The following is a 23,970-nucleotide window of genomic DNA, read 5'->3' as shown; positions in this document are numbered from 1 at the left end:
CCCATACCCTGGTTGTAAAAATAGGTAAGGCAATGCCAGGACATTCATTTCCCAGGAGCGGGAATCCCAGCTGCATTGCCTTTTGGAATAAAGATACAGATCATAGCCCATGCTCCTCACTTTTTGTCCCTAGTGGTTTATGTTCTTCTCCTGGAGCAGTCAGTCAGAGATTCTGGGCCTCCTCATAATTAAAGCTATTTTCAGCAAAACTGATTTTTGCATCACTGGTCAAATCATTTACATCATCTACATTACTATTAAAGACCAGCGGGAACCATCTAAAATAGATTAATGGGCTCTTAAAATGCAGAGGAGCTGATTCGTATTGAAAAATCAGCTTCTTTGGGTAGGATTTTTTTCCCCATTGCATTTGGTGAAGAAAAAAAAAAAAAGGAAGGTACTAATGTAGAAAATAACTTTTAAGTGCACATGGGCTATAAAAACACACATCAGCTGCCTAAAATGCAGTCAGAGTTTTGAGTCGCAACACGTTTTGCTTTTCTTTGTCTTATTTTCTTTTTGGTGTATACAAACACAGCAGGCAACCGGGGCACTTGGACTTTCTAGACAGGCAGAAGAATGTTGCACAAGTCTAAATTTCAGTCAATTCAACTTTGCAGTGGATCCCTCTTTCCTTTAAAGAAACACAAAACCGAAACAGAAAACACCCGTGCCCACCCCCCCCATGGTTTCTTTCTTGGAATGGCTGCACCTCTTGTAATAAGATGGCTTCATTTTTGTGATCTATGAAAGGAAAAGGAAATAAAGTGCTTCTTGAGAATAAATCAAAATAAATATACGTATTTAATGGCAGGAAAATAAGAGTTCTGAAGGGCTACCTCCAGCCAGGTCTCTTCTCAGATGAGTCTTTTCCCCCATAATTTTTTCAAGAGCAATCTGCACAACAGTTGAAGATGCCAAAAGTTGCTTTAGCAGCAGAGTTGAATTTCCCCCAAGTCTGTGTCTGCTCCACTACTGGTTTGTAAAATCTGTGCAAAACACCTTTACCCAAAGTGCTGCTCCTCCTGCACAACAGCATCAAATGAAATACAAAAGAAAGAGAAGAAAAAACAACAAACGAAACACCCAACCAAAAAAAGAAGAGGAAAAAAATCCACCCGGTTACATTGACTTCATCCCGTTGGCAGTGGTGTTCTCCGAGATCCCGTCACTCACAGCTGCTGAGTCGTGGAGGCCAGAGTAATCCTTGAGTTCAGAGTTTGTCAGGAGCAGGGGCTGCTCCCCCTTCTTGTGCGGCAGAAGCGGCTGCCGGGTGTAATGTTCCCCGTCCGGGATGTTCTCGGGCAGGTTCTGGTTCTTGCTCTCCGGCAGCAGCAGGATGCAGATGATGCAGATGAGCGTACAGCAGGCGAAGATGACGTGGTGAAGGAAGTAGCCTTTCTGGTTGTGGAGCTCCATGATGGGGGCAGTCAGGCGGCCAAAGCCTGCGCTGGCCAGGACCAGCCCCAGCCCGCCTCCCCTGCAAACACAGCAGAGGTGAGAGCCCGGCCCCACAACCTGCTCCTGCCAGTGCAGCCCCATTTGCACTGGGGAGGGATCCCCTGGAACACCCCTCGGGGTCTGGCATGCACCCGGGCATCCGAAATCTCAAAGGGAAGCCTGGGTTGCTCACAGCTTTCACGCTACACAGTTACTCCAGCAGGGAGTTGCTTTGCTGTTGTCTATCATTGCTGCCTTTTTGCCTTTAGCGTGGGGAAATAATTATAATCACTTAACTATCTTTTCACACCCATATAACTGCCCCCACGCAAGGAGAAGAGGAGCTTTATCGTGTGAGTGTGTAGCCAGCCCTCTAAAGCATTCCCATTTCCAAGTATTTCCATACACAGTGAGGGAAAACCATATTTTAATTAGCATGCCAGCCTTCTCCAGCTTAGACAAGACACACCAAGAAGCAGTAGGTGCAAAAGTCAATTTTGGCTGCCTCTGAAGTACCTGGCATCAATCAGCAGTGGAGACAGGAGATCAGACTTTACAGGCCACTGCCTTGACCCATTATACCAAGCACTGCTGAAGTATTTTCTTCATAAAAACATGCTGTGACTGGAACCTCTCAATACTGATGTCATAATAAAATGCATAATTTTCAGGGAAAAGAAAACCCCACAACAAAGCTGGTGGTCAGAATAGGAGAACAGGAGTCTGGGATGTATTTCCTTCTTCACTCACTGTACAAAGTTGAGCTAGGTCCCTCACTTTACTCTTCCTTGCTCTTCTCTTATCACAGAAAGGCTAGGAAAAGGTTAGTATGGGTGAAATGCTTAAATTATAAATAGGTGCATGTGCACTCCCGCCTCATTTTGAGGTCATCAGCTCATGCTCCCAGAGCCTCTCTCTGCTGTGTGACCCTACCCAGAAATGGCACCACAGGCATTTCTCTAGGGCAGACCATTCTCTTCTCCTGCTGTGGCGCAACCGCGGTCTCCGGCCAACGGAGCATCACCCTTAAGTGACTTGCTTTAGCAAAATCTCCGAGAGAGGCAGCTTAGCCTTCATTTTCCAGAGACCCTGCTGCCTGCAGAGGGAGGTGTCTCCCCATGAGCTAAATCGCTGGCACCATGTGCTCCCCGCTCCCCCACCAAGCTTGCCTGGGCAGCCCGCTTCCTGTGGCTCCTCCGGGAGATGCCACCTATTCCCAAAGCCTCTGGTGATCAGGTGGGCTCAGGTGCTTCATTTCCTGGCCCAGTGGCAGAGATGTAATTATTAACAATAACCAGACCTTACAGAAGACAACTATAGAAGGCAAATGAACCGCTTTACATCAAGCACTTGGGAAAAATTAAATTCATCTACTACTGAGCATACAAGAGACCACAGCACTATAAACCTACAAATGTCAAATTCACTCAGCCAAACACTGTGTTAGTGCTAATCTTCACCCAATCCTTTCCAAAATCCACTGTTGCTTGCTTGGCAGCTAAAGGGCAGCAAGGGCAGGTTTCAAGAATGCTCTTGGAACACTGACTAGATCAGAAATTCACGTATGCACCTTCTAATTCTCCAGACTCGGCAGAGCATCGTTCACAAACAACAGTGATTTCCTCAAATACTGCAAAAGCCCTCAGTAAAAACTTGCCAGCTTTCTGATGGCAATTTAGAAACCCAGCTGAATGCAGCCATTGTGCAACTGGCCTCGCTGCAGCTTCATTAACACACTCACATGAGTAATCGACACAACCAGCCCCAAATGCAAGGCAAATCACTCTCCAAGCTGGCTCTGGAGCAACAAAAGCCCAACTCATTTACATCAGTGTTTGCTACAGCTAAATTGTATCTCAACCCCCTAGAAGGACCTGAGGTGAGTTTTAAAAGCTGCTGAAAGGACACCAAGCAAACTGAAAGGAAACAGGAAAGAGCAGCAACAAAGACGGCTCTGTCATCGGTCTGGTGGCTTCAGATTTGGAAAGGGGGAAAAAAAAGGAAGTTTTTCCACATGATGTCAGTAATTAGAGTGGGCATTACTTTATCCAGCACCATCAACACCTGGCAGAAGGAGGCTTGAAAATACATTTTGGTATGGGTCCCGGAATATTTTATTTTTGAAGTTTGACCATACTGCAAATATGGAAGGAAAAAGAAGAGAACTGCAAATACTGTCAGGCATTTGTTGTTGTTCACAGGAACAACAAAAACCGTGCACGTCAGGAAAACGGGTACAGGGCAAAAGAGGCAGCACTCTCACAATTCACCCTGTTTTTGCAGCCACCATGGGGAAGCAGGTGGAAACCAAAACCAGAGTGCTTTGGGGGGTAGTGCTCCTCCTCAGTACGAGGTCTCCCACAGCAGGGGCGGGTGTCTGTACTCCAAATCCACTCAGAGGTGCAGAGCGGAGCCCAAGAGGGGGAGCGTGAGGGCTGCTGGCACCAACAGCGACCCCCAGCTTCTCCCCTCACAACTCTGCCTGGCAGCTTCTGCTGTGGGGGGCTTTCCCATGTCATTACCCCAATGGTGATCAGAGCAATATCCCTGATCCCTGCTTGCCCCGCAGCAGCAGGGCAGCATGGTTTGCATGAGTTTTATGGTCCTGACATGGGCAAACTGCAAAGGGACCATGGTCCAAACACTGAACCCAGACCAGGTTTTTAGGGCTTAATCCAGTCAGCCCAGCCACTTCTTGAAGTTAGTCTGTGAAAGCCTCCACAGCTTTTCCCTGCCTTTTCTGTACATAAGAGACCCTGTTGCACGCTTAGTCCCATACATAAGCGACCCTGTTGTGCCAGAGTTTCAGCAACACACCAAGATGCCCCTGGCCCCACGGGGCAAGGCAACACCTTTGAAAAGCCAGGCCTGGGTCAGTTCCCAGTAAACAGCACTGGAATTTTAGCTTGAGACAGCTATTGATGGTCATCGTTGTCCACTCCTTCATTTCTTTGGATGGGTGGGCACAAAAGAGGACACAGAGAGAAAAAAAACCCAGATCTCTCTTCTACTTGGTAGTAACTGAGCATGAAAAGGATGGGGAGAGAACACGCCACTCTTTCTTTAGCCTATTTCCATTTAGTAGTCATGTAGACTGCAGCGGTGTTCCCTTCAAGGTTATTAGAGATAAATTACTGGTGCCACTTAGTGCTTAAATTCTGTATTTGGCAGGAGCTCTGTACTGAAGCCCCTGGTACAAGGAATGGAAGCTCCTGGTAAAGCCCTCCTACCTAGCACCACAAGACTGGGGTGCATGCAGGGCAAGGGTATGATGGACTCCCTGGTGCCATATGACCTTTGTGTCTCTGGAGCAGGTAGCACCTCTTGGCAATGAAGGTGGCTGTTTTCCTCCTACGTTGCTGTAACCGTTCATCTCAGCACCACAGCAGTAGAGCTGGATGGACGTTACAGGTTCGCTATAATGCCACTGCTACCCTGATAATGGCAGTGTTGTTTTCCTTCCTCAAGGATGGGGCATAACAGGTAAAGGATTTGATCAGCAAAACCCCAGAGATGGCCCTAGTGCTCTCTCTGCCTCCTTTTTCCTTAAGGTTCCTCGAGATTCAACCAGAAGCATATTAAGATGGTCTGAACACTAAGGGACACCCAAGAAAGTATTCTGGAGAACAGGTTACAAGGGAGCAGCCACATCCCACCAAGATGCCAGACACAAAGCAGCTTAACCACAACTCTGCCTGAGATAGTTTACTCACCATCCTGATCTCCACGTCTTAATTACAGCCCTGAGTGGATCTTATTGAGAGCTTCACAGTGGTAGGACTACAAAGCACTGCAGAGTGTTATCATCCCTATTAATAAACGGGGACCCTGGGCATATCCAGCTATTGTCACTCGGCTGGTGTCACCCAGCAGAGGCTGGGGAAGCAGAATTTTGTCTTCCAGCCAGGATTTTGTCCCCTTCCCTCCAGCAATGTAAGTGATTTAAGGAAAAAAGCTTGCTAAGTTCACACTGCACATCTGACCCTACTTGACAGGTTCTCTTCTGGGTGATGTAGCCAATTCCTTATCTATGTGTCTTTCAAATAGAGACAAGGAGAAAATTAAAGAGGCATAAACACACCAAACTGACTGACATGCACATAAGTAAATAGCTGTTAGTGTTTTGGGCTGCTGTATAACCTCCTCACCACTCACTGCCTTTCCCTGTGGAAATAACCTTATCTGTAAAATGCATTCACAAAGCAGATAGCTTGGAAGAAAAGGCCATGGATCAAGGACTCTGGCTACTCAGCTGACAATTTGGCTGTAATACTTCTGCAAAGTTATTGAAAAGGCACATAATTTGGAGAATAAAAAAAAAAGAGGATCCTCTTCCTTCCACCCTTTCTCCCTCCCACCTGTACGACCTACATTCCTGGGAAATTCAACAGAGTCAGGGCGAACCCCTGAATTGCTGTGACATTGCTGAATGCATAATCCAGAACACAAAAGCACAACCTTTGTGCTGTGAAAGACAGCAGTGAATACATAAAACGGTATAAAAACCTGACTATACAAAGACATCTTATGGGAAGTTCTCCAGTGAAGATCATCTGCCTGATTTCTACTATTGCCCGGGATGAAAGTGCTCCCCTTCAGAAAAACTTTGAGTCTCTGCTAAGACAGATCTGGGTGCAAAGAGAAAAGATGACTTTATCTGTAATAAAGGCAGACCACTCACACTGGTGAGTGCTGTAGGAGAGGCAGACTTGCAGAGCACCTTTATGCACTGAAAGCATTTAACACCGCATGCTGCAACATCTCCTTTCCACTGAAGCACCCCAATAGCTGGCTTGATTAACCTGCCCTGTGGAGGCAGGGATTGCCTGCACTTCTGTCCTTGTTTGCACTCCTGGAATTTCTCTCTTGATATCCAGCTGTAGACTCACATGACTGCTGCTTGTACAAACCCAGAGGAGGCCATGAAGATGACCAGAGGGCTGGAGCACCTTTCCTATGAAGACAGGCTGAGGGAGCCAGGCTTTTTCAGCCTGGGGAAGAGGAGGCTCAGGGAAGACCTTATAGCAGCCTTCCAGTGCCTAAAAGGGGCCTATAAGAAATCTGGAGAGGAATTTTTTACAAGGCCATTAGTGACAGGACAAGGGGGAAAAGTGTAGATTTAGATTAGATGCAAGGAAGAAGTTCTTCACTATGAGGGTGGTGAGACACTGGCACAGGTTGCCCAGAGAAGCTGTGACTGCCCCATCCCTGGCACTGTCCAAGGCCAGGTTGGATGGGGCTTTGAGCAACCTGGTCTAGTGGAAGGTGTTCCTGCCCATAGCAGGGCGTTTGAACTGGATGAGCTTTAAGATCCCTTCCAACCCAAACCATTCTATGACTCTGCGATTTAAGACCATGCCGTGCTTCAAACAACACAATTCACATTGTGCCCAGCCTGCTGATAATCGCCACGATGGGACACAAGGTGGAGCCATCGGAAACAAAGCCTGCCTACAGACGGGCATTTACTTAGGCAGACTGACTGCAGTGACATTAAAAAACAGCCCCCAAATTGCTGTGAGGTCTCCAGATTTCTCCTCCCACAGAATGCATTAAGTTACACAGCCAGTTATAAATTAAATGAGGATAACTTCATCTCCAGCCTTTGAAGAGGGGGGCTCCAGTGTCTCACCTGATTACTGTGGGTGTGATTTCAGCACAGAAGAACACGCTGAGGCTTCCAACAGCATGCGAAGAAAACATACCCACGATGGAAAATGCGGTAGAGAATTTGTCTTTGACGCTGTCACTCATACCTGTCAAGACAAGTGTGTTCATAAAAAGCAAGAATGAGGCCAAACTTCCAAGGAAAAAAACAAGAAAGCAGGTTTGTGTTACTCATTCTCCCTAGACACGAATTTGAGTCATTTTTGTAATACTATTTTAAAACTGGTATTTATAAAATTCACTCCTCAAGCACCTGAGACACAAACATAGGTGAAAAAAATCATAATGACATGCCAAAACCGGCAGCGATCTCTGAATTATTTATGCCCAGCCACCACAAAAGGTAAAATCCAAGAAAAAACACATCTTTGGGCAGTCTTTTAGGCACCAGCCACTTCCCTCCCACGTTTGACAGACAAGAGGAGGCTGGCAGCATTCATCCAGCTGCCAAACATCTGGTACAGCTCTGTGGCTTGGGCACTGGTGAGGCTCGCAGGGCAAGAGAGGAAAGAAATGGAAGGGCTCCCATCTCCATGCTAAGCCCCTGCATGTGATCAGCCTGCAAACTCTGTTGTAACCCCCAGCTTGACAGCCTTTGTCTGACAATGCTGGGTGAGAAGAGCTGATGGCAAAGATGGTGCACTCCCCCAAGGCACTGTGTGCAGCAAAGGCTGCTTGCTCAATCATTTCATGGCTGGATGGCAGCAAGGTTTCTGGAGTAAACAGTGTCTATCAAGCATAGGAAGAAACCCAAGTAAATCTAAACAAAGCTAAAGGAAACCGTCTCCTGGTGCAGTGCACCCTAAGCCTGGGGTAGAGAGCAAATACTGTCAGCAGATAAGGATGTGAGCACGGCACCTTGCAAACTACGGGTCTCTGACACTCCCTGGCAACTCTTGCATAGCAGGTGAGGCTGCACCACTGACCCTACAGGGAGTCATGACTGTTCAGGAGAACAGACATTGAAAGAGCTGGGCAAAGACAGGTCCATTAAACCAAATACAGAAGGGTAAATTTTGTTCCCCCGTAGAAGGTCACTGCTTCACTATTGCAGCATTTCAGGCTGGGATAAGGTGCCTGAGAAAGTATTTTCTAAGGTGCCCAAGTCCCCTTATCCGAACGGACTTTGGTACCTCAGACCTTTCCGGAAAAGACTGAACTGGGAATGTTGCTCCTAGATAGAGACTTCCTCAGAAAGCCTTGCCATATGTCTAAAAATAAACCTTGGGGAACTCCTGCACTTGACCCGAGGAGGCAAGTGACTGTGGATGCCACACAGAGACTGCATACAAAAAGCCAGGCCTGCCTACAAGTGGGGTCCCAAGGCACTGTGAAGAAGTGGGCTTTCCTTCTGAACCCTGCTGCAGTGGCAGCTCCGCCTTAGGTGCTTTGACCCCGGTCTTCCGGATCTACCCACTCCCAGGGAAGTGCTCCCTGCATGATGCAGACTTGTCTGTAAACCATTACCTGAGTCTGGAAGTTGACTGTATTTTCCGATCACTGGATCCAAGACCACAGAAGTTGGAGTAAGAAAAAATAGCAGGGAAAGGGAAAGAAAACAAGAACATACCGTTGTTACGTATTTATTTATCCAAAGGGGAAAAAAGGTAAATCCCACATGCCACCCGAGCTCCCCTTACACTTCTTTCCCATGCCAATACTGGCACATCTTCCTGTGGCCACCAGATGAGGACATACCATTTCCAGGCCCCCTTCAGCTGCAAGACAGCATGCTAATGAGACAGTGATAACAAATGCAGCAGTAAAGCATTTTTAAGAGCCCCAGAATTACCACAGGGATTAACACAAAGGCCTCTTTGTTGCTAACAAGGGGGAGAAGAGAAACTGCCCTCCTGCTGCAGCCCCAAGGGAACGGCCAATAGGAGCTTTAGTTAGAGAGCAAAGTGCTGGGCATCAGCACTGTCACACTGATGGGAGACCTGCTACTTGCCAAAATGTAGAGCTGGTGGTCCATGTGTCATTCTAGCCACCAGCAGTCATGTATCCAAACTGCAAAGGAGCAGCAGGAGAGTACTGTGCAGCAAGGGGAAGGGCAGCAGCATAAGCTGGGCACATTTCTGCGATATCTCCCACCAGGCTCCTGTGACATCCTGGCGTCTGGAGGAAGGGCCGAACAGGGCAAGCCTCAAGGTCTGCTGCTGATAGAGAATACCCCTCTCCTTCTCTCACCCTCTTCAAATTCTGATTTTGTTTGCCAGTTACACCCAAATTATGCTAAGCTAAAACACGCAGGAGGCTGTAACAGATTGCATAATCAGCAGGGGCACTGCTTCTCTCCAACCACTGAGCTAGAGCTCTTCTGGGGAAGGAGGGGCATGGTCTAGAGTGGGGGGAGATGAGCTGCTCTGAAGTTCAAGGCTGCGTTTCCCTACTCTTCTCACAAAGGAAGGGGCAAGGACAGAGTCAGGAAGGCTCATGGGTGCACAACATTGAGAGAAGTTTAGGTGGCAGTGCAGCAGAACACACCTAGAGCAGATGGCTGCTCTTAGTTTTAGCAACTTGCCTCACAAAACCACCTAAACCCAGTATAGAAAAGGTTGTAATGACTCCTACAGGATGTTCCTCTCCATCTCCTCTTTTTTGTCGGTGAAAAACTGGAACCTGATTTTCATGGCCTGTTGGGTCTGGCACACTTTCTCCCCACTAACCATCTGCATGTTTATAACCCCAAACAGCCTCAACAAACATCTGACATCCTTAAAAAAAAGGAAGATTAGACCAATTGCGTGTAGAGAGATCCTGATGGACACCACCACAAGAATGTGGTCACACACACACATAGTGTGCATCTGCATGCCAGTGGTCACAGTCTGTCAATGGGCTGGGGATGAGGTGGGGTCTCACTCTCAGCTGGGACTGCTGGACATGGTAAACATGTCCTCAAAGGGAATGTAAGCATCTGTGCTAATGTGGGAGCAAAACACCACGCCATTTTGGGGTTTCCTCCATGTCATGAAAGAGGTTCCCTGTTTCCCTCCCATACTGCCACAAATACAGTGTTCGCTTAAGGTTAACTTGGTGAATGCTTTCAGGAAACATGGTCTGTAAATATGGAGAACTCCTGCTGGCTGAGGGCTGCCTTCAGCATGTGGGAATGTGAAATCTTTCCATCCTCACTGCAAAAAACCTCTTTCTCATTAAAGCCCTTAATTATTTCTAAACTTAGAAGTGAAAAACAGCAACCACCAGTGTTCTGGTGTTTGTCTCATACCCAGTTTGTCCAAAGCATGTCTCAACCCTCTTCCCCCTTCCTTGGGGTGAGGTTTCATAGGACCGGGATCTAACGGTTGGTGATTGTGAGATTGATTTTGGCAGGAACCCATTTGAAAAGCTGTGACAACTCACAAAATCATATGTACATGCTCACATGGACTATATGTATATACTGTGTTAAAAGCAGGGTCTTTCAGCTGCACATTTCCATGCTACCTGTTATATCACTTGCACGTAGCATGATGCTCAGAGCAGGCAGATGACATACACCTACTGCTTTAACTGCCATTTAGTTTAGCGGCCATTTGAGAAGTAGACTCAAGTGGGAAGGTTTTCCGTTCCCAGTCCCTGCCAGAGGGTATCAATGAGCTTCACAGGGACTCATCCAGAACTCAATACCTTCAAGCAAATTCTTAAACTAAGCACGCATACAGCATGTCAAGTCTGAGAAGGGCAAAAGAAGTGTTAGTATTTCCTGGTCCCATATTTGCACATCAAAATCATATGGTCTTCAAAAGCTCTTGTCTCCAACTCACAGTTGAGAAGGCCCAGCTGCAGGAGCGATGCCAGGGCTGTGAGGATCATGAAAAGCAGGAGTCCTCCTCTTCTCCCCAGAAACCCAACCACTGGGCACATGGCCAGGCAGGATGCCAGTGCAATCCCAGCCATGGTGTAGTAGTCCGCATAGAAGTTGTGGGTAATTGCCATCTTTGCTTCATGCCCCATCATGCTTTTTGCAAAACAGTGGTGTATGCCGTAACCAGTCAGCCTAGGGGAAACAGGAGAGGGCAAGAGGAGATCATTGTTGAGAAGGCAGCCGCACACTGCAAAGGAATTCAAGGCAGGAGCATCTTAATGCAGGAATAATTTCTTCCGCTGCAGGAGTACAACACCTAGTGCAAAAAGACTCATCTCAGACTTCTAGGTGCTGCTGTGAAAATAAGCAATGATCAAAAGCAGCAAAAAGAAAAATCACTATTCAACCAGACATTTGCAATCTACTGGCTTTATTCATATAGCTGTTGCTGGTGAAACGACTGGGATACGAGCTCTTTACAAGGACTCCTAGTGTGTGATTGGCTTTCCCTGTGTATTTGAGAACTCCCCTCTTGCAAAGACATCTCTGTTCCCAGTGCATCTGCTGACAGCCAAAGGAGATAGAGCTGCTGTGATGAAGCAGCCTGCATGCTTAAACAGCAAAACACTGTGCAATACAGCTGTATCTTGAAGAAGACCTGCCTGCGGCATTTGATTGTATTGAAGATTGCATCTCACTTCCCAAGCCAACCTGTTACAACTGTAGACCTCTTAGAAACCCCTTATTTGAAGTCACATATGCTGCAATTATTATTACCATTATGAAATGACAAGTCATAATTCAATCTACACATTTACACCACCCTTCACAGACATGTATTTCCTTTTCTTTTAAAAGTTTCTTTGTAACCTTATCTAGGTGTTGTAACCTTATCTAGGTGTTCCTGCTCTGGCAGGGGGATTGGACTAGATGATCTTTTGAGGTCCCTTCCAATCTCTAACATACTGTGATACTGTGATACTGTGATGCCAGCGATCAGCATCTTGCCTCTCCATTTCACTCCTCTTTCTCTTACCCCTCACAAAAACAAAAAGGGAAGAAAAAAGGAAGGAAGAGCACAGGGCTGGAGGTACACAAGTCAGATGAGAAGCTCCAGCATCACCCCTGAAGTGGTGCAAAACTGCAGCAGAGCTGCTGTGGGAGGTCAATGCTCCGAATGACTCCCACTGCAGCACAGATACGTCCTGCTGGGAAGGGCCTCCTGTCCCTGGCATCTAGACCAGACGAACCTCATGTCACAAATTAATTTTGCCTGACAGAGAGGCAGGCACAGATCCAGGTCTCCAAAACTGAATGGCAGGTCCATTACACTGATACATCTCTATCCTCCTGAAGGTCAGTAATTAGAAGCTCTGTCAGTGCAAGTGAGTAAAAATACAAGCATAAAAACAGTTGGGGGACTATGCAGTTGCTGAGTGCATGACAGCCATGATCTTGTGAATCAATGCTACAGTTCAAAATACATCCTCAACACTGAACACCTTCTCCCTGATAAAACCTAGCTATACTTGCTGTTACACAAGAATGTAAGTAGCTTTGGATATCTAGATTATAACTGGCTCCTCACGTAAGAGAAATATTAAACAGCAAAAAAGTATTCATAAAAGGACAGAGTTAATTAGGGCATATCTTCTTTCTCTTCTGTGCATGCAAACACACTTGCTGAAGTTGTTATTTAGGCCATGATCTGTAAACTAAATCAATGTATCATTTGGACTTCGCTTTCCAGCCTGCTTCCCCAGGAATTACTCTATTATCTTAACTTGTTGAACAGCTCAGAACAGTTGCTTTTAAAACTAAATACATTTATCTCCCTTGATGTCTCATCATTCCCTGTAAATGGTACCTGCTGTATGTCCACGCTACCAAAATTTACCACAGCCCCATTTAACAGGAATAATAGAACTAAAATTACATACTATTTTTCCATCCCCTAAAACCAAACATGAAAGCTACTTCCCCAAACACACATCTGCTCCATGCTTTACTTGGAGGCAAGCAGCCTCCGTGTGCTATTGCTAGAAGTTGGGCTGCCTAGTTCTGGCTTAGGGGATTTCCAAATCTGCATAACTGAAAAGGGTGAGGGAGAGGAGGGGAGGATTCCCCACGTAAACATTTCTCACAAATACAGTTAACGCTGGCTACTAAACCCACCAGCTCAGCCTAAGAGGAAACAGAGGTAGGTGCAAGAGACACAAATATCATAAAACCAGAGTTGGTTTTGCAACCAGTAATGCAGGAGACTGAGCCCTGAAGCCCATGCGCCCCTGGGTGATCATCTGCCCGGCACAAGGGCTGTCCCCTCGAGGTTATGGCTGATCCATGAGCCTGTTTAACAGGAGTGAAGGCTGTAGAGTAGGGCCCTGAAGTGATGAAGAAAAAGCCACAAGAGCTATGTACTTCTAAATGGAGCAGAGGATGGGGGATTTGCAGGCTTGTTCCCATCTTCCACTTGAAAAAAATAATCATGACAGGTATTCAAATAGGCATTTTACAAGACTGAACAATTAGAAAATCCACTACCACTGCCTTCCCAGAAAGTTTGGTGTGGTTAGAGGCTAAATTTGCAGCCCATCTGTTTCCTCTTTACAAGGTGCTCAGTTCTGGACAGAAGGTCTCAGAGCCTGCAACTTGCAAAACCCTCAGGCAAATGCCTGGTTTTGCCTATGTAAGCATGTCGAAGCTGAAGCCTTAGGACACAGGCATCATGTTGTTCTGTGTGAGACTACACATTCTCCCTACATGCCCTGCACAAGGTTTGTAATCCGCTTCTGAAGACCTATCAAGGCCAGCTTTTATACAACGGAGCAGGCTCGTATTTACTGGCAAGAAACATCTTCCTCTGCAACACAGCTATTTCACATGTAAACAACTTGAACTTACACTCCTGGGGCATTAATGATTTCAAAAATCCCACCAGCCAGGATGGCAGAAGCAGCAGCAGTCTACATGCGTGAGCATTTACCAGCATGTATCTATGTGAGACCACCAGTGACAGCAGTGCGCTTGCAGCATGACAGCTGAGAACACATATGATGCTGCTGCCCGAAACAATCGATGAGCTGCTCCACATCTGCCATAAAAAAGAACTCCTTGCATCAGCTGGTGTTTTTCCAGGATCTTTTATCAGAGACACTAGCAAAGGGTCCCACACTATGAAACAGAGGAGCTCCCCCATCATTTCCCATTACTGCTTCCAGTTCACCAACCACAGAACTATTCAGAGACTGAACTTACGAGTTGACACACAATACTACGATGTTTTTCCACAGGTTTCTTGTTCCCACCACTTTTACAATGCAGACTTTCTTCGGTCTCCTGGTGATCTCCTTTTCCAGCTCTGAAACAAACCAAATAAAAATCATTATTTCACTGCGGAGGACAAGAAAGAGAAGCTTTGCTTGTGAACTACAGATATTCTGAGGGATGCTCTGGAGAGCAGGACACTATCGATAACTCTAACAGGATCTATAAAAAGGCTGGGCAACCTGCCTAAATCCACCTCAGCTTCCTTCTTTTCTCCTAGGCTTCCCTTTACCTTCTTGGGGCTGAAGAACTGCCCAAGAATTCCTTCACACCCCAAACCTTCTCCCAGCTTAAAAGGTGCACATAAAATGGGGGCAGTACACAGATTGATCCCACCAACCATGATACAACATTTCCTAAAGAACTTCAGGATTCTGTTCATTTTTACCCCCACCACAGGCAAAACTGTGCTTGTGCAGTTACAAGACCTGCTGCTGTTCTGCAATGCACACCTGAAAAGCCATGGAAAGGACTGAAGCTCAAACTCATTCTTTGTGTGAATCTTTTGAGGTTTGTTGAAATCCAGGTTTCAGAAAGAAGTGGCTAGGACACCATGTCAGCTCATCCTTTTCCCTTCCACCCCATTTCAAAGAATTCAAATTGTTCTGATGTATTAAACAGAAGACATTTGCTTAAAGAAAAATCCCTGGGTATCATCAGCTGCGATGCCTTTGCATTTCAGAACTAGAGCCTCACCATGTCCTTAAAGCTCTGGGCAGCTCCAAGATTACATTTCTTTGCAATGCTATTTAACATACAAGCCTTGAAAATATTGCACTCGATATTCTTGTTGATAGGGGACAACAATGAAGGGCACTGCTTACTTCCCAAATATCATTAGGTTAGAGATTGAACACCTACCCAAGCACACCAACAAAACTACTGTTTCTCGGACACTGGACCAGTGACACAGCTGGGCACAAAGTCCAGTAAAAACAGAAGAAGCCATAGCTATAAAGAAGCATCACAAAACAGAAGCGCTCTAGGACAGACTAGGACTGCTTTTTAGGGCAAAGACTTGTACTGCTGCTTTCTACACTGACTGTGTTTAAAGGCGGCAGCATGGCCCTGTTCTGAACTGTGCATCCATTCCCTTCATGCATACACAATTAGCACAGTGTCCTCAGTTGTCCGCACTGGCCTGCCCCAACCTCTGCCTTGCTTCAGTGAATAGCAATCTCTAAGTGATGCAAGACAGGGAAAAATAAAAGCAAGCAGCAGGGTGTGTGTGGGAGAAACAAGATAAATCACCCAAATTTACAAATTAAACAAAAGACATGTTTGTCTGCTGTTATTTGAAAATTGTATCATAAAAAAATAATAAAACAAAGAAACACTATTTATATGCAAATAGTTGAGTTATTCACTGCTCGTAGATCACTCCTGGTCTTCTATCCGGAATAACTACAGGGAACGTTTCTGAGAAAAGCGGCAAAAGGTGTTTTACATTAATGTACTTGAGCAGAACATTGCTGTACTACTTTCCTTGCTAACTGATAACAGCCATTTCTTCCCAGAATCTACACAGCATGAAGCTCACAAAAGCATGAAGGAGGTGGAGCAAAAGAGGAAATTGGTCAAATTAACATATGTACTACAGGAGCACTCAGCAGGCTCAGCAATGGATCAGGGCTATCTTAAGAAAATAAGCAACAAAAAAGATGGTTCCTAATCTCAAAGAGCAAGGTCAAAATGTTTCTTTGTAGCAAGATTCTGGAAAGGAGTAAGTGGGAATAAAACAATTCAGAACAACTGAAACAGATAGAACACAGTTACAAAGCCTGTAATTGAGCCCAAGCCACACCTTCTACAGCAAAAGTCAAAGCAAGCACTAGGAGCAGCACAACGTTTCGAAAGGCTGTTAAAGACTGTTTACTATTTCAGCTGAAGGGCAACAATGAAAATCACCACCCAAACAACACATGTTGCACAAATTTCATGTGGACATAAGGGTTCAATCTCAAACTATCTAAGAATGACCAGATCTGGCCTGTCAAAGTAAAACATCTCCTATGTCAACAGAGGACAGTCCCTGAGACCATATTCTTCAGATTTTCTTAATTTGGGGTTTTTTTTCGTCTCGAAGTAATTTTTACTCTTTTCTTTGAGAAGAGAAAGTAGATTTTATGGTCAATCCGTGCTTTATTAAGCCACAACACAATAAAATCATGAGAAACAACACTTATCTTGGTCATACTTCTCTTGAGAGCCAAACATTATTTTGCCTTCCACTCCTGCTTTGTTCATAGATGGTTTGCTACAATACATGTGGTCTTTATTTATAGTCATGCATCCTTCCCACATGCACTCAAGCCTCCTTTTAACCTTTCTTAAACATCAATCCTTCCAAACTCATTCTTGTTAATTTTTTCACTGAACTGCTGTTCTACCCTCAAGCACCTCCTCTGCTTTAGCTGCAGCGACGATCACACACAAGGAGATTTCACCTCTTCTCTACCCTGCCTCATGCCGCAGTCTCCCTTCAGTGGACCCTTGCTTCTGCTCTGATGCGGGTTATACTCCATGGATAAAAAAGAAAGAGAAAAAAAGAAAATGGAAGGAAGGAAGAAAGAAAGAAAAAAAGAAAATAATATTTAATAAGAAGAATCTGTCCTCAAACCTTCCACCAAAGAATGCAAACATCACCTGACTTTGTATTGAAAGCCTTCTGGCTCTATGAGCTATTTACGCCTCCATCCCTCTATGATGTGTTAAAACTCCAAGCAAAACTCACCTGCTTCAGACGAATGACTCTCCTCAAGCCTCCACCACCATCTATCTTTTGGATGGCTTTCTTTCTCCTTTATTTCTATATATACCAGTTAGATATTCACCCCCCAAATCAACCATTTATAATAATCAAAATATCATTCAGATAGCAACAAATATGCTATGCTACTTGCAAAAAAGTCATCAGTTACAGAACTGGCTCTCATTTAAGTGGCCTGCAGTCTCTGGGAGTAGCCTGCTTGCACAAAAGGACCTGCTCTGTCTGTGATGGCCATTTGGAGAGTGACAGCTCTTAGGCTGTCTGGACTTCAACATTAAGATCTTAAATGAGAAGTCAAGCCAATGCCTATTCAAAAACCCATGGAAGCAAACTATAGATCTCTCAGTTACTGGAATAACACCAGGACACCCCCATGCTCTCTTTGAGTTTGCACTGAAGTCACCAGTTCAGAAGGAATTTGCATTAAATGTTTCAGTTCTGACCGATTTACCAGAACAGCAAGTGTGGAAAATAAGAAATATTTTTATCCATTTACTCGGAGGCCCATTATGAGTTTTCCCATACTCCAGAGCCCACACACACTCTAGGCTTCCTATTCAGGGATGCGGTAGGAAAACTGTCAACAAGCTAACTCTTTATACCTCACTGGAAATTAAAACTATTCATTGTAAGAGTTTAAAGGTCTCATGGGGAGGGGAGCCCTACCAGCTTCCAGCTCCCGACACTGCTGAATTCTCATGGGATCCTCTGCATTTCAGGAGTACAGCTTTCAAAATCAGAAAGTATCTTTAAAGCGTTCAAATGAAGCCACCCATCTCTGCATCACTTGGCAAAGACGAAATAGACAAAGCTCAAATCAAGCTGACAAAAAAGGATGTCCAAAATGACAAATGTCCTGTGGTGATGGACTTCTGCTGGATTTTTCTGGCTGCTAAATGATACTGTCAGTAGCTCTTTGAACATAAAAAGAGCTATGGAAGCCCAGCACAGAGGCTCAATCAATCCCCGGAGCACGACAGCTCTGCAGCAGGAGGTATATCAGTCCAAAATGCAGAGCTGAAACAACCTGCTCCCAGCCACACTGAGTTACCCTACATAGGTTTATTTATACCTTTCAGGATTTCTGTCTCAATTAATCCCCTTTGTGCTTATTCATTTATTTATATCACAGAGAACTAGCAGCTTGATATATTGCATTTTTGGAAAGCCTAATAGTAAAAGTAGAGGAATATTGAAATCTATCAAGTCACATACAGAAATTATGAGATGGGTAAAGAGCTGACTGATAGGCAGACAGCAATACGGGATAGAAAAATGGGAATCATCAGTGGATGGCATGAGGTTAGTGGCAGGGTCACTCATTCTAAAAAAAAGGAAAAGAAATCTTGTTTAATAACCTCACTTGAAAGCTTGGCACCAACGTTAGGAATGTGCCAATGAAGCCTGCTGGTCACAAAGTGAGGCACTGCCTGCAGTACAGCACAGAAATGGGATGTTAGAGGGAACTAGGTGAGCTTGAGACCCTGTGTGTCAAAAGCAACTAAAAATGTAAAATACAAGGTAAGGTACTTAGGGACTAATGTCAAATGCTTCTGCTGGAAGGTAAGCTTTTAGAAGATACTATTTTAGACTTGGCTATATATTGCTTGAACACAAGTCGTTATAAGACACCAGTTTATTGCGTCCATGAGTATTTGCAATTCAGACAATGAAATACTGGTGCTCTTTCACAATTCTGATTATTAATACCTGAGAAACAAAAGCTTCCGCAAGCCTATTTATAAAATGAAAGGAAGCAGAGGACGTCAGCTCAGCAAAGGAACAAGTCTGTTGTCTGCTCACATAGCACAGGAAAAAAGAGATTTAAGGTAGTCACAGACAGGACCAAATGGGAAGGCTAAAAATCCCAAACCACAGAGAACCTGGACACCTATAGTATACTTTTGTATTGAATGCTAAGATGTACCTGAGTACAAGAGCAATTTCAAGTCTGGAATGGCCTTCCAACAGAAGCACAGGTCATAAATACCAACAGCATTTTAAATGAAACTCGTTTCATGAAAGCAACCGTATAACTCAATAACTGTAGTAGCAAAGGACTGATTGCAATAATCTGTTTCAATCCTGAATCTCCAATTACATTGAAAAAAAGATAGGAAAAATCAGACATAAGGTTGCAACTGCAATCTTCAATATCTCATATGCATTATGATACAGCACTTAATTAGATGATCACACATTAGTTTTTCCCCCAGAATGCTCCCTGCAGTCAGCAAATGGGCGGCTATTAATGATGTCTCTACCTTTCCCATTCAACATGTGCCCCTTAGCCTTATTATCCAAGCCTCCCAGAGAGTACAAAATCACAGGTTTCCTCAGAGACATTCCTACAGTGCTTTCAGAATATTCATGTATTTCATGAATACCAATGAAATCATCTCCACCACCTTCTTGTAAGAGTAAGGAGAAAGATTATGTCTGTTTTGCAGGCAAGAAGATAAAATACAGAGAAACTGTGTCCAGAATGAGAAAAATCACACAGCAGTAACCCTTACAGATACTGATGTAAATGCTCCCAGCTTTCTGCAAATCAAGTCCCAGATCTACATGCCTGAGACAGACACTGAAGAAATTGTGATTATTGACAGCACTGAAAGAGCCTGATTCCAGTGGAATTTCCATCATCATATAAGAGCATCCCTGGCAGACACAGGAAATGGGTACAGCCCTTCAGAAAGCATTCAGCTTCATTTCCCCAAGACTGTCCTCTTTCCTTCTTCAACCCTCTATCTTATTCACTACACACCTTCCAAATTCTGCAACAAATGAGGAACAGACAACAGCTTCATTCCCACAGCATCGTCCATCCTATGCACTGATTCGTCCATCCTATGCCCTGTAGAAAAAATAGGTCGTAATCATGTTATTAAGGGCTATATCATCATGCCTTCATACCAGGAGGCCAAGCAAGGGTTGCCCAGGCAACCTGACTTCTCGCATTTCAACAGAGATTGACTTGTCAACGTTTACATTCCTCTAACATCATCAGCATTAAAAAAAACCCAATACAAAGAACACCTCAAATATCACTGTGAGGAGCCGTATCTGAGCCATGAAGAGGTTTCAGATACCTGCACGTGCATTGCTACTATCTACTGCCAGAGCTATGGAGGAAACCTCAGCAGGGAGAGGAGGCGAGTTGGGCAGTATGGGGAGGTGAAGCACACAATTTAGAGTGGATATCACAAGAGTACTGAGACTGAATTCCTGGGCTCAACAGCTTGTTCCGGAGGGAGGGGAAAAGCAAATGATTGCAACCCTTTTGGTCTTCATGCTCTAGCTCTCCACTCCTCTTCTTCTACAGCTCTTAATTCTTCACAGTCCTTTGTTCCCTTTGCCTGTCTTAGTCCCCTCCAACTGTGTTTATTCTTTGCCCCCACAACTCTTTATACTCTCTTATTTCCTCTCTTCTCTGTCCACTGGTCCCCTTGTACCGCTCTATACCCCTACTTGGTTCCCAAGGTCTCCTCTCCTGCCACTCATGTCCACATCCAGACTCATCCATTCTCTCCCCTTTCAGTGCAGAGGGGTCAGAGGAGCACTGGCAGCACCAAGGCTTGCTGCCAGCCCTCCCCACGCAGTTCCTGCCCTGTGAAGCCAATTTCTCTGAGAGGAAAGGTAGCACTGGGGACAAAGAGTCACTGTGTCGGCTGGGAACAAAGCAGCTGCAACAGGCTGGAGTGTGGCCAGCATGAGCCTGTGGAGGACTCAACTGGTGTGAAAGAGTCATTCAAGCTTAAATAGAGGCTGACAACCCCCATTTTCTTTTTTTTTTAATTATTATTAATATTTTCTTTCATATTTGGCTTTTCCCAGTGACATCAGAAGGCATGTCCTCAGTAGAGCACTTCCTTTTTCTCTCTGTCCCCTCTAAATCCTGTTGCTGTCAGAGGTCACTACCGCCCTCACCAGGGATGCAGTCAAGGAACACAGAGGCTCTCCTCTTTCATTCCTGTAGGCATAGCCAGCAGTAGAGGACTTCTTAACTGATGAATTTCATTCTTGTTACTGACTGTTTATCACGTACTGCCTATCCTGAAAGAGTTGCACAAACTCCATCGGTTCCTGCTCCTGGACAAGAGGAGACCACCAGAAAAAACCTAACCCCTCCTGAAAGCTGATTTAATATACAAGAAGGTAACAGGAATCACTGGCTGGTTTTGTTTGATGACAGAAATCTGGCTAACACACAGTCTTTTGTAAGACTTAAAGGCTGCCTTCAAGTAGCACCTTGACCTGTTTTAACTAAATTCCCCGCATTTATCTGACTTTCCCCCAAGCCTTGCATTTTGTTTGGCACCATTAACCAAAAAACAGGACCTGGTAAAGCAACACATCTGGCAGGCTTGTACGCAGTAGCATCACATGTATTGTGGGGTCAGGGAACTCGCTTGCTTTCTCTAGCTAATACACCTAGCTATTCATCTACTACAAGCTTTAAGACAGTAACGTAGTAGTAGGTGTGAGGGTGTAAGGATATGAGTAAAGCTTTGTAGGGAGAGTTAATCTGTTCTATTAGGGAAAGAGACTGACTTTCAGACATAGGGCTTTTTCACACTTCCTTCTGCTCTTTACCCAATGAAACAAAGAAAAAAAAAAGCATGTAAGTACAGAGATCCAAGCCTCATGCTTAGGAAAAATAATACAGCAAAGCAAACCAGAAAACTAGCTTATGCATAAAAAGAAAAGTCACGGCAGCGTGCAGCTCAGTAGCAAGAAAGGTGATGATAATTTTCTTTGTCTTTAATTAAAAGCCCCTGAAAACCACAGCTTTCCTAACTGCAATCCACACATATACGTAGACACAGAGTACTTGTCACCACTGTACCCCTTCTTCCTCTCCACCTTGTGTTCTGCATGCTAAAGCACTGGCCTTTTTACTTGGATGCTTGATCTTTGCTGGTCACTTTTGTCATTACATCAGTATTATTTCTCTGAGCTTAGAGAGGAACCTTGGAAAGGAACAGCTATAACGTGTTTGTCCACAGGAGCACTCTGGTTTGTGTTTTCATCTAGACATGAGCAAAAAGAGGGTTTTGTTATTCAGCCTGGTCAAGCAGTTATAAACACTCTTTTCTCTAGTTCTTTAAACTGATCTCCACACTTCCTAACCATTTATCCCACTCAGGTCAAAACGACTGCACTGCAGCTGCACTGAAATGTACGTTTGTTTCTTCTTTCACAGAGAAAGGGGGAACAGATGAGGAAGCTTTTGGAGAAACTGACAGTGAAAAACCTGTACTGAATAACTATTATCAGAATATTTCATTTACTCATGACTGAAGCTTTTTCCAATAATGTTTTGAAATATTTGTCAACAAAATTCACCAAGTCTGTTTTATAAATGACATTTCAATATGCAGTTGGATTAAAAAAACAGAATAATCATTCTCCTGATGCAAAAATGCATTTAAACTTTTATTTCTAAAAGATAGTAAAGCGTTGAGCTAACTGGTGAAATTTGGAGACTCAAAACATTAGGGATGATTTAACCAGGTCTAATTAACACACATAGATTTTGTAAGCATTAAAGAAAAAAATATGACCACATAAAGCCAAACATCTCTTTATGAAGGCCTTTTTTTCCTGCCAAAAATGACAAAGTATACCAATCATTCAATAGTAAAGCCATTTAAAGGCACTGAGGAAGCAGCTCTTCTTGTGTTTTGCAACCATCATCATCACTATGTTACATCCCTGGGACAGGCTACTGAAGATAAGGGCAATGTTTATTTACAACACTCAAGCCTCCTATCAACATCCCTTGTCTCACTTTGTTTACCATGCAGGCATTCCTCTACTATCTTGCTGGCTAAGCACTGCCCATCAGCTGCCTGTGCTGATTTCTGCAGGAAGGGGTTGCCCCAGGACCTTTCAAACTGCAGCCAGACCACCGTCCAGACATTCAGTTAATCTCTTCAGAGCCATCTCCCATAAGAGCACTGGTAAACTTCTCCCACCCTACGGATTGAGCCAAAACCAGCAGATATATTTGACTTTCTTTTTTTTCCACTCAACGCATGGGCCAAGTCCATACGGAACAGGCAGGCCTTACAGAAGTTTAGTGGCACTTTCTACTACGGGCGGCATAGCCAAATGGACCACTAAAAGCTTTCAGCTGGCAATGCGAATAGTGCAACTCTTCATAAAAGAAAATAAGCCTGTTCATTGCTTGGACAGCAATTCAAAGTTGCATTTTCTCACATCCCAAAAATACCTCACCCACTTGAACGCTACTTATTTTTATTATGGAACTCGTATCAGCTGCCAAAACGGGTACGTATCATAGAATCACAGAATACCAGGTTGAAAGGGACCTCAAGGATCACCCGGTCCAACCTTTCCTGGCAAAAGCACCGTCTAGACTAGATGTACCCTGTTCAGCTGAATCTCAAAAGTGTCCAAGGTTGGGGGATCCACCACTTCCCTGGGGAGATTATTCCAGTGGCTGATTGTTCTCATTGTGAAAAAATTCTTTATTGTGTTCAGTTGGAATCTCTCCAGGAGTAATTTGTATCCATTACCCCATATCTTTTCCATAGGACTCCTTGTAAAATGGGAGTTTCCATCTTCTTTGTAGCCACTCTTTAAAAACTGGATCATGGTGATAAGGTCTCTCTGAGATCCTTTTTTTCTCTATCCTAAACAAACCCAGAGACTACTGTAACTCCTGTAATGATCTGATTTATAGGATACAATAATTTAACTGCTACGTATGAGTAAAATTACAGTGGGCTTTCCAGCTGGAAGGGTCTGCAAGTGAGCAGTTTGTCACTTAAATGTATTGGGAGTAATTCAATCACAGGAGGCAGTTACAACAATGCAGCAAGGAATAACAAACAGTAATACAATGGTCCCTAACCAGAGCAAAACAGTTTACAGCTTTTTCAGATGGAGAACAAAGAATAAACCAAATCACGAACAAAAACCCTCC

At 44.5% G+C, this 23,970-nt stretch overlaps 1 protein-coding gene across 3 annotated transcripts in view; it reads right to left on the bottom strand.

The window, feature by feature from the left end:
- Window positions 1–763: 763 nt before the first annotated feature.
- The window catches only part of SLC22A23 (solute carrier family 22 member 23), a gene marked incomplete at its 5' end in the record, with an annotated part of 111,537 nt that continues 88,330 nt past the window's right edge, over window positions 764–23,970 (bottom strand). The window contains 6 exons of one of the 3 annotated variants that reach the window (XM_080611197.1): window positions 764–1,480; window positions 7,073–7,196; window positions 8,575–8,607; window positions 10,878–11,110; window positions 14,177–14,279; window positions 19,783–19,865. In XM_080611197.1, coding sequence (XP_080467323.1) covers window positions 1,123–1,480; window positions 7,073–7,196; window positions 8,575–8,607; window positions 10,878–11,110; window positions 14,177–14,279; window positions 19,783–19,865 — 934 coding nt within the window. In that variant the 3' untranslated portion in view covers window positions 764–1,122. Of the gene's footprint in view, window positions 1,481–7,072; window positions 7,197–8,574; window positions 8,608–10,877; window positions 11,111–14,176; window positions 14,280–19,782; window positions 19,873–23,970 lie in introns of all 3 variants that reach the window. The other 2 variants (XM_080611196.1, XM_080611198.1) reach the window with 2 other exon arrangements.

This window comes from Psittacula echo (genome assembly GCF_963264785.1).
Source record: "Psittacula echo genome assembly, chromosome: 2".
NCBI classification, from domain to species: Eukaryota; Metazoa; Chordata; class Aves; order Psittaciformes; family Psittacidae; genus Psittacula; species Psittacula echo.
The sequence above is the reverse complement of the archived record's forward strand: the minus strand, read 5'-3'. Positions and strand labels throughout refer to the sequence as shown.